At 53.8% G+C, this 10,353-nt stretch overlaps 1 protein-coding gene and 1 pseudogene across 5 annotated transcripts; one reads left to right on the top strand and one right to left on the bottom strand.

Moving 5' to 3' along the window:
- The first annotated feature begins 2,835 nt into the window (after positions 1–2,835).
- On the top strand, positions 2,836–10,141 carry Ing1 (inhibitor of growth family member 1). 5 transcript variants are annotated; one of them, XM_041673873.1, is made up of 2 exons: positions 2,836–2,853; positions 8,336–10,141. In XM_041673873.1, exon 2 carries the CDS (start codon positions 8,482–8,484, stop codon positions 9,037–9,039), a length of 558 nt encoding a protein of 185 aa, XP_041529807.1. In that variant the 5' UTR covers positions 2,836–2,853; positions 8,336–8,481; the 3' UTR covers positions 9,040–10,141. The 5 variants fall into 5 exon arrangements, with proteins under 5 accessions (XP_041529807.1, XP_041529803.1, XP_041529808.1 ...); XM_041673869.1 differs by lacking the exon at positions 2,836–2,853 and adding an exon at positions 3,333–3,941; XM_041673874.1 differs by lacking the exon at positions 2,836–2,853 and adding an exon at positions 5,315–5,455.
- LOC121462319 lies at positions 6,896–8,228 on the bottom strand (annotated as a pseudogene).
- Positions 10,142–10,353: the final 212 nt, after the last annotated feature.

The following is a 10,353-nucleotide window of genomic DNA, read 5'->3' as shown; positions in this document are numbered from 1 at the left end:
CCTTTAATCCCAACCGAGGCAGGTGGATCTCTGTAAATTCGAGGCCAGCCTAGTCTACAGAGCTGGTTCCAGGATAGGCTTCAAAGCTACACAGAGAAACCCTGTCTTGAAAAACCAAAAGAAAAAAAATACATTTATTTGCATATGTATGTGTATGTCACAGCAAAAGTGGGGTGGTCCAAGGACAGCTTGGGGAGCTTCCTTCTATAAGGTGGGGTCCTGAGGAGTTGTCAGATTTGATGGCAAGCACCTTTTCTGACCAAGCCATCTTGGTGTCCCCAGGCTTGTTTCTTTTCTTTTCTTTTTTTTTTGGTTTTTCGAGACAGGGTTTCTCTGTGGCTTTTGGAGCTTATCCTGGAACTAGCTCTGTAGACCAGGCTGGTCTCGAACTCACAGAGATCCGCCTGCCTCTGCCTCCTAAGTGCTGGGATTAAAGGTGTGCGCCACCACCGCCCGGCTCCAGGCTTGTTTCTTTTTTTTTTTTTTTTTTTTTGATTTTTCGAGACAGGGTTTCTCCGTAGCTTTTGGTTCCTGTCCTGGAACTAGCTCTTGTAGTCCAGGCTGGCCTCGAACTCACAGAGATCCGCCTGCCTCTGCCTCCCGAGTGCTGGGATTAAAGGCGTGCGCCACCACCGCCCGGTTCCAGGCTTGTTTCTTATAAAACCAAAAAGGTTGCACATAGCCACAGGCTTGGACTGGGAATGGAAGCTGAGCTCGGGCTAGTTGAAGTGAGAACGGGAAATTGGCATTTAGCAGGAGGGTGCCCTTTGTCCCAGGAGCCTCACTCAGGGAACACCTCCAACCAGAGCCTCAAGGAGCCAGATTCTCTCTCTGGACCCATGGTCATTGCCTCCCCAGCCTCTGCCTCCCAGGAAGAGGTTTTTCTTAAAGACTGTATTTATTAATAGTGTGTATGTGGAGGCCTGAGGACCAACTCTCCAGGCTGGTTCAGTCATTCCACCATGTGAGTTCAAGGGTTTGAACTCAGGTTAACTCAGCCATCTCCCAGTCTTTGATTTTCTATACAGTCTACTTAAAATGCTTGGTTATAGTTAAACTACATTTTATCTATTGGTCTTCTGATCATGCTCAGAAAGCCACTTTAGAAGGCCAATTAAAAAAATAAAAACTTTTTTACCCCAAATAGGTGAACATACTCAGTATTCCCAGGATATAAAACATTGTAGTTAGCATGTGGTAGGTACTTGTGAAATAATTCTGGTCAGGTGAGCAAGATGTCTTTGGGTTTGTATCTATGAGTTCAATGAGCAGCAGAATGGATTAAGAGTATTGTGAACTTTCAAAGGTAACCGGGTTCAAACTCCGGCTTGGTTATCTTGGGAAAGGGTCAGTTATACCCAATCTTTATTAAACTTAGATAGCGCTGAGATTAAGATACCTGTCTATTAATTGCTACTGTGCCTTTAAACTGCTTACATGACCTCTGAGGAAAAGGCCCACTTTTCATACTCAGTTCTGGACCCCTGCCACGGTTTATTCCACGTCGTGTTCCCAAGCCATATTCTTAGCCTTTGTGCAGACTAGTGGACAAATATTTTCTTCTGGCAACTAAGTGAAACTTCTGTTTCTGGCTAGTACTGAAAGCAGTTGAATGTTAGTAAAAAGGCACCACACGACAGCCAAGTGACGTTCGCCTGCTGAAAATGTACGCCCTGTGCTTCAAGGTGCACACCCACAGCAACGGCCCAATCTGAACGATCTAACTCGAAAAGCAGACAGCTGAATTGAATGTTTCTTGCTGCACTGACATTCCTATGACCGATCGCTGAAACGAGCGCCGTCGCCCCCGTCGATACTCTATTGTAGAGAACTGCGTGGAAGTGTGGATGTCACGGGGGCGCAATGAGTACTTCCACATGTGCCGAGGGGGTTAGGATGTCACCGTGTTTCAAGAGTCGTTCCAAACCGTTCCAAACTACATCTTCTGAGTCTGAAGGGGTGAGTCCTGTTCTGCTGGAGGACGAATCCCGGAGGCTGAAATACAACACCGAGCACGCTGGAGGAGGCTGAAGACAGTGAGCTGACCTGGCGCCGCGGGGACATTCCAACAGGCGAGGCGGAGAGCGGTCATCAGCGCTCGGCACACGAGGACACAGCGGCGGGAGGACCCGGGAGCACCGCCCAGGCAGCAGAGCAAGACTGAGGACCTGGGACTCTAGAGGGGGGGGGGGGGGGGAAGGCAGCAATGCAAAGGCGCGAAATTAGGCGACCGCAGACCAGACTCCGCCCCGGGGCGGCACCTAGGCCGGAAGGGGGCGGGACCGCCGGAGCCCGTCGCCTAGGCAACAGCTCGCTCGGCCCGGGCTTTTCAGAAAGCCCTAACTCCGGGACTGTGGGGGAAGGGCGGGATGGGGATCCGAAGGCTGTGGTAACCTGCGGGCGTGCGCCAGGTGCTCGCAGACTCCTCAGTATGGTGAGGACCCGGGCAGCCTTGGGGGCCGCAGGACAAGGGCTAAGATCGGGGCGCTGCCCTCGCCAGCCCGCCCTCCGTAGACCTCCGAGCTGCACAGAGCACCCCTCGGGGGCCCCTTTGTCTCCAGGCCATTCCAAACTCAGCTCCGAGAGGCGACACAAAGGGACGGCGAGAAAGGACGGCGCAGGCGCGGGCAGCCGCCGAGGATGCTGGGAGTGGTGGTCCCGCGGTGCCTCGGGAGCGGCCCTCCCGCGCGGGTCCGCAGCCCCTGCCCAAGCCCTGCGCATGCGCGCCCACTTCCGCCTCCCTCGGACCCGCCTGCTCGGTCTTGCTCGCCGAGGACAGCTCTCTAGTACTAGGCGTGCGGGAGGCGTTGCCGGCCCCACCACACCTCCTTCTCGTCCAGATTGGCCGCAGAGGTAAGAGCCGCCAGGGGATTGGCTGTTGCCATTGCCAGTTCCGTCCGGGAGCCCTATTTATACCGCGCTCGGGGGCGGGGGGAATGCAGTTCAGCCCGGAGGATGGTGGCTGTGTTCTGAGTAGTCGGGTCTGGAGAGCGGCGGTGTGGCGGCTCGTCCGGCCCCGGAGTGTCCTTAGAGGAGCGGGCCACCTCCCCGCCGGGCCTGGCCGGCGTGCGGCTCCGCCCAGTAGGTCCGCCACCGAGTGCCAAACTCCTAGTAAAGTTTCGTGTCGCCGGCCGTCCCTGCCCCGCGCGGCCCCGCGCCTGTCCCCTCCGCGACCCTGGCCCCCCAGTGACAGTGACAGGCCACGCCCTCGCGCGGGCCTGCTTTCGCGGCCCCGCCGCCCCCCGGCCCGGGACGGTGAGGGGCGTGAATGCGGTGGGGGCGGGGCCGCCTCCGGGAGGAGGAGGGAGGGGGGTGGCGGAGCGCATGCGCGCTGCGTGCGGGGCTGAATGTTTCCCAAGTGTTTGAAACTGGTATTTGGGTTTTCCACGTTGGACAAGTGCGGCGAGGCGGGCGGCGGAGCGCGCCCTTCCCGCTGCCGGCCCCGCTTTCTCCGCTCTCCACGCTGGTGGCGGGTGGGCGGCGGTGGCCGGCCCCCTTTGGGTGTGTGCGCGCTCGTACGCACGGCCCCCCGCGCCGCCCGCCGCCCGGGAGGGGGCCTGCACGGCCGGCGGGGCGTGCGCCAGAGCCTCGGCCGCCGCGGCCCGCGCCTGCAGGCGCCGGGGTCCCCGCGGCCCCGGAGGCGGCGCGGCGGGCGCCAGATGTAGCCGCCGGCCGGCCCGGCCGAAGTGGCGCGGGGGGGGCGCGGGAGGGCGAGAGCTTTTGCATTTTGCAGTGCTGTTTGAGGGGGGCGGGGGGTGGAGGAAGCGGAAAGCCGCCGAGTCGCCGGGGACCTCCGGGGTGAACCATGTTGAGTCCTGCCAACGGGGAGCAGATCCACCTGGTGAACTATGTGGAGGATTACCTGGACTCCATCGAGTCACTGCCTTTCGACCTGCAGAGGAACGTCTCGCTGATGCGGGAGATCGACGCCAAATACCAAGGTACGGCGGGTGATGGATGGGCGGGGGCGGCCGCGTCCATCCCCGGGTCCCGGCGACGAGACTGGCCGGTCCTGCAGGAGCTGGAGCTCCCGGTGGCGTCCTCGGAGGGCTAGGAACAAAAGGTCTGGAGCGCCTTTGAGACGCCGAGGTCCTTGTGTGCCCAGCCCCGGGACATGGAGGAGGAAGGAGCGCGAACGGCTGGCTGCAAGGCTGCGCGACCAAAGCGCTCTTTGTAGTGAAGTGATGAGGCGGTGCTGCGGGGGAGGGGGCGCGGGGCTCGGCCGCGTCCTCGGGGAGGGGGCGCGGGCGGCCGCGCGAGGTGGAGTGCATTACGGACGCGGCGGCCGCAGGGCGCGGGCGCCCAGTTGGAGAGGCGGCTGCGGGCCGGGCTCCCGCGATCTGGAGTGCCGGTCCGGAGAGTCGCCGCCCCCCGCCCGGTCCCGAACCCGAGTGTTACATAAAGTACTGGCCAGTCCGGACCCGGGGTCGCGCGATCGCCCAGGCCCTGCCTGCCTGGGCCCTCCCTTGGCTCTGGACCCGGCTCCGGGGCCCGACTACGAGGGGCGCCGGCGCGGTGTGCCTGCCGGAGGGAGAGGGTGGAAGGGAGGATCGTAGTCGACTAGGTCGGTGCACGACTGGGCTGTGTTCGGTGGGCGCGAGCTGGGGCTCCGGCCCGAGAGGAGCGGGGCAGGTGAGAGACCTGCAGTCCTCCCGGAGACCCTGGCTGCCCCGAGTGGCGAAGAGGCGGAGCCTGCGTGCCCGCCGGGTCCTGTCGGTTGTTGGGGAAACTTTGCTGCTAGGTCAGGGGGCTCTGCTTTGGACATGGATGGCCGCTCGGAGTTTACTCCTGTTTACAGAACTGCGCAGCAGGGAAACGGAAGAGTTGGGGGAGGTGGAAGGCCAACACTCGGGCCCACATACCGAGCCCTGCCGGGGAAAGCGCCCCTGCGCGCTCTGTCCGAGCTGCAGCTTCGCAGCTCGGTTTATAGGAGAGTCATTAACATATTGCGGAACGTTCCGCCTCTGCGGCCCTGTGATTGGTCGCAGCGTCCCCCGTGGAATGTCCTTATCAGTGTGCTGTGCAGTCATTGGGGTACGGCCTGCATGGGGGCGGGCCTGGCTCGGGGACGCGCTCGGGTCTGTGTTTCCGCTGCCTGCTATTCTCTCTGTGGCGGAGGGCCGGGCGGAGGGAGGAGGCGAGTTGATTTGAATGTCTTCGGGTCGCCCGTCCTCTGGCCTCGGATTGGCTCCTGCCACTGTTGGGGCGGGCCATTGTCGCGGCTCCTGCTGTTTGATTGGTTGCCTCCTGTATCTCCGCCCTCAGCGTCGTCGATTCACAGAGACCTCGGGGCGGGGCGGAGCGCTCTTGGCGAGTCTCATAGGCTGCCGGGATCGCGGTCACTTTCCGGCCGCGGGGCCATGGCGGCAATGGCCCCCGGGAGGCCGCTGCGATCTCCTTCTCGGCTCCAGCGTCGCACGGGCAGCTCCGGCCACTTGTCGCATTTCCCGGAGGCGTGAGTGAGCGGGGAAGGTCCTGTCGGGTCGCGGGTCGATGTGTTCAGGTGCTGTCCTCCTGGAGCCCGGCCGACGCAACTCCCACGCCGTGTGGACCGACCTTAGAATAAGCCCTTGCTTGCTCAGAGTTACTGTTGCAGGTGGAGCTTTTTGACGGTCGCCAATGCTTCGGGTGTAGAAGAGTCTGGAAGAACTTAGGGTTCGGTCCTTGTACATAGAGCTTGTTGCCTGAGTCATTTTTCAAATTTTATAAAAATACCTTGGAAGCAGTGTCTCATTAGAAACTTAGTCTACCTTATGTAAGTTAAAATAGCTTTTAGAGAACAGGACAGACTAGATGGTACTGCGGGCCCGTTTATTCACCTCCGCTGGTACTTTACGGCGGTCCAGCAACACTCCGAAGTTCAGCTGCATTGTTCCTGTCTGCTGCTTTCAGTGGTTTTATTGATTACTTTGCTATAGGATAACTGCTATTGTGTGGGGCCCACAGTAACTTTGTGGTAAGTTTTTAATGGGATTTTTCTCCATAAGCTTCACCTAAAGCTGAAAGAAGCAGTTGTTCAAATTTAATTTAGCAATGGATAGAATTGCTCTTCTATAAAATACCAGCATTATTTTTGAAATATGGCTGGGTGCGATGACACATGCCTGTAATCCGGTCGGAGGCAAGATCAGCAACTCAAGGCCAGCTTTGATTGTCTAACGTATTATCCGTGCTGGGTTACAAACAAGAAAAGAAACCTGACTACTGGCTAAGCCTAAGTTAAATCCACTTAAATAACACAAAATTTGGGTTGTTGTTCACTTACTATTGTTTTTTGATAAGGTTTCACTGTGTAGCCTTAGCTGACCTGGAACTCCTAAAAATTCTAATGCCTGTGAATCTGGAATTTAAGGTATGTGCCATCATGCCAAAAAATGCATATTTTGGGTTATTTTTGATAAGTCAGATCAGTTGACTTGTCTCTTTGGAGACTGGGACTGTTCATCCTCCTTTGCAGTGGGATAATGTCTTGTGATTCTTCCTGGAATCCTCCAGAACCTGAACATAGCCTTCCCTGGTACTTCCATGTCAGCCCTTGTTGGTGTCTTGTAGCATTTTTGTTGTTATTTTTGTTTGTTTTGAGACAGGGTCTCCATATATACTCCTGGCTGGCCTGTATAAGCTTCACTGGCCTGGAATTCAAAGAGCTCTGCTGACCTCTGCCTGAGTTCCTATGTTCACTGTCAGGAGAAAAGAGAGCAGAGTTTCTGGATAGCCCTTCTGATTTCCAGTGGTTGCCTTAAGAAATGGCAAAAGGGTCTCAAAAAAATCTGGTACTATTTGCTATTTGAGGAAAATTGCTCAAGGACCTTTCTGTGTATATAATTAGACTTTGGTGCACAATGTTTAGGTTGTCTAATCCCTTATTTTTAAAGTGGCCAACGATTTTATTTGCTCATTTCTGGCATTTGAAGCGCTCTCTGGCATCTTTGGCCTGAGATCCTTTGTAGTCTTGAAGCACTCACTGCTGCAGCCACCCACTTTGCAGGGTTTCCCTCTGTCAGCTTTACAGACGCCCACCCATTCCCCTACTTTCCTACTTATCACCCCTAGTCGGACTGATTTGATGCTCGGTGCAAAGGATCTCTATCTGCTTGACAAAGAGACTCACCATACTTGGATATAAGCACACAAAGATAGGTTTGGCACTTGTCTAAGGCTTTGGTGGCCTTATAAACCTGAGCTGTGGATGAGAGCGATCTCCAGCACTTCTTGTAAAGCAGTGTTGATACTCATTACACCTCAAGCAGAAATTCCTCCTTGCGTTGTGGCCCTGGGTTACCACAAAGCCAAATCATGAAAACACCCAGGCTCTAGGGACTGTCTGCAAAGGGAAAGCTATTTATTCTTGAGACAGGGTCTGGGTGTGTAGCCCAGGCTGGCCTCACCCGCGCTTCTGCCGCAGTGCCGTGAGTCCTGGAGTAGGGGCTGTGCTGAGCTGAATTCTTAGACTTCTTAACAGCTTTTATTTCTTGGGAAATTGTCTAATTCCATTTGCCAAATGATATTTTATATGCATATAGACTTATTTTTAGCCTTCCTAAGAAGGCTTAAATTTAATACTAGGGTTTAGTTCTCAGAATGGTAATATTGAGTACTCAGAGATAGTCAGGAAGATCTCTGTAGATTCCAGGGCACCCAAGGCTACACAAAGAGACTGTTTTAAAAACCAGTATTATAAGCCATAAATTTAATTATTACAAGTTGTAAAGTCAAATCTGTCACTTTGATTTTAAAGCAAGGTTTTCTTGAGCAAAGAGTTCTAGTTTTCAGTAATACAGAACATCATGCCAGAGTGGTTCAAGGGGACAGATACACACAGGGCCTCTGCTGCAATCCCAGTCTGTAAGCCATAGGGTCCACACGCCTTCTCTGTAGAGTATTACAGACATTGAGATGCTCAGATGCAAGGGGGTGGGGAGTCCTGATCTCAAATGCACAGAACACGAGTAAAAAGTGCCTGTCAATTCCAGCTGGGGAGGTGGAGACAGGTGCTCGCCCCCTGCTCCAGAGTCAGTGAGACTCTGTCTCGTGTAAGATGGAGAACAAAACCCGAACATAAAGAAATACAGAATAAAAGCTCTAAGTTCTTACAGAGATACTTGAACAGGAATTGTGAAAATACAATGGATTGGGGAAGAAACAGTTGAGACTGAAGCCCTTTACCTAAGCTTGAACTTTTTGTTCATCACCTCAGCTTTGCTAGGTGGGAGCCACGGCTCACACATGACAAGAGTTTTGCACAGGGAACTGGGGCCCCTTGTGATTTTTGATTTAGTTGGTGTTGGGCTCCAGTGTTCCTCGCGATGTGTAACGCAGACTGTTTCTGTTGTAGAGATCCTGAAGGAGCTGGATGACTACTATGAGAAGTTCAAGCGGGAGGCGGATGGCACCCAGAAGAGGCGGGTGCTGCACTGCATCCAGAGGGCCTTGATCCGCAGCCAGGAGCTGGGCGATGAGAAGATCCAGATCGTCAGTCAGATGGTGGAGCTGGTGGAGAACCGCACCAGGCAGGTGGACAGTCATGTGGAGCTCTTCGAAGCCCACCAGGACATCAGCGACAGCACTGGCAGCAGCGGCAAGGCCGGCCAGGACAAGTCAAAGAGTGAGACCATCGCTCAGGCAGACAAGCCGAATAACAAGCGGTCCCGGAGGCAGCGAAACAACGAGAATCGAGAGAATGCATCTAATAATCACGACCATGATGACATCACCTCAGGAACGCCCAAGGAGAAGAAAGCAAAAACCTCAAAGAAGAAGAAACGCTCCAAGGCCAAAGCAGAGAGGGAAGCCTCTCCCGCAGACCTCCCCATCGACCCCAACGAGCCCACGTACTGTCTGTGCAATCAGGTCTCCTATGGAGAGATGATCGGCTGTGACAACGACGAGTGCCCCATCGAGTGGTTCCACTTCTCCTGCGTGGGACTCAACCATAAACCAAAGGGCAAGTGGTACTGCCCCAAATGTCGGGGGGAAAATGAGAAAACAATGGACAAAGCCCTGGAAAAGTCCAAGAAAGAAAGGGCTTACAACAGGTAGTTTGTGGACATTCACACGTGAGAACAGACCCGCCGGTGTGTTTGTGTTGCTGCCTTTGCGGAAGTCCGAGGACGGTCAGATGGGGGGGGTCCTCTCGGGACGGCGGAGACAGCCTGTGTCTTCATGGTGTACCCGTAACCAGACTGGGGCTGCAGATCAGCAGTTTAGAAACTACAAAGAGGTTCCAATTAAACATGGCAGCAAATGTCAGACTGGTTTTGGGGGTTGGGGAGTGACTTGGAAGTAATATAACAGATGTATAAAGAAGAGATTTAATTTGGCTGTTTTAACAAAAATGTTGTGGTTTACAAAAAAACCAAAATTCACCAGGTTGCTGAAGTGCAGGAGGAGTGCTTCTCGCTACCACAGTGTATATCCACATGACAAGCTGGTCAAAGGTTTAAAGTCTAAATATTATTTTTTAAAAGGGTAAATGAGTAAATTTTACATGACATTTTATACATGGCCTATTCCCCAACTGGCCATTTTTAATGACTGGGTACATTTTTAATAGGTCAGACACAAGTGGTCCAGGCAGTGGGTCCAAGTCTTGCCTTTGCTACCCTAGGTCATAGTGTAGCCACCTTTAACTTATGAAGTGTATAAATGTACATTTTCCAGCCACCCCGCCCCTGCTGTATTATAACCGGAAGTGCAGCCTGGTGCTGTTGTGAAGCCAAGGTGCGCGTCCTGCTGCGTGTGTGAGCTGTATAGATGTTGTGTCAAGAAATAAATGAAACTTGACCAGTTTGTTTCCTTAGCATTTAATTTTAACATATAAATAATTTTAAATTTTTTTGTCTTAAAAATTTATACACCAGCAGTTTAGACAAAGCCTTAAGCAAGTTGTATATTACTGATGTCACATAATAAGGAAGTAGACATTATGTCCATGCCAGCAAATCAATGTCAAAACTACTTAGAGCAGAGGTTAGGAAGTGACTGTGTACTAGAGGTCAGCCCCACCATCTGTTGTGTATGGCCTGTGAGCTAAGAATGGGCTCTGTGTTTCTAAGTGCTTTGAGAAATCTCATTTCACGATACATGAAAGTCCTATGAATTCAGAGTTGAGTGTCTATAAATAAAGACTCGTTGGAACACAGCCATGCTTATTTCCTTATGTGCTGTCTGTGGCTGCTTGGCAGAGACCGCTGCTGACAGCTGACGTTGGCCACCCATCGATGGCACGCGTACTTAGCTACCCACATCCCTGGGTGACGAGCACACTGCTTGATCCGTCTGTGGGGCCTCTGGGCCAGGTCACTGTAGAGTCACTGTGGCGCCTGTCGTTGGCAGTGTACGTTCTGTAGCTAT

This window comes from Microtus oregoni, unplaced genomic scaffold (genome assembly GCF_018167655.1).
Source record: "Microtus oregoni isolate MIOR12 unplaced genomic scaffold, Mior012 000024F_ref0000369, whole genome shotgun sequence".
Lineage (NCBI taxonomy): Eukaryota > Metazoa > Chordata > Mammalia > Rodentia > Cricetidae > Microtus > Microtus oregoni.
Note: the sequence above shows the minus strand (reverse complement) of the source record. Positions and strands in the feature narration are given on the sequence as shown.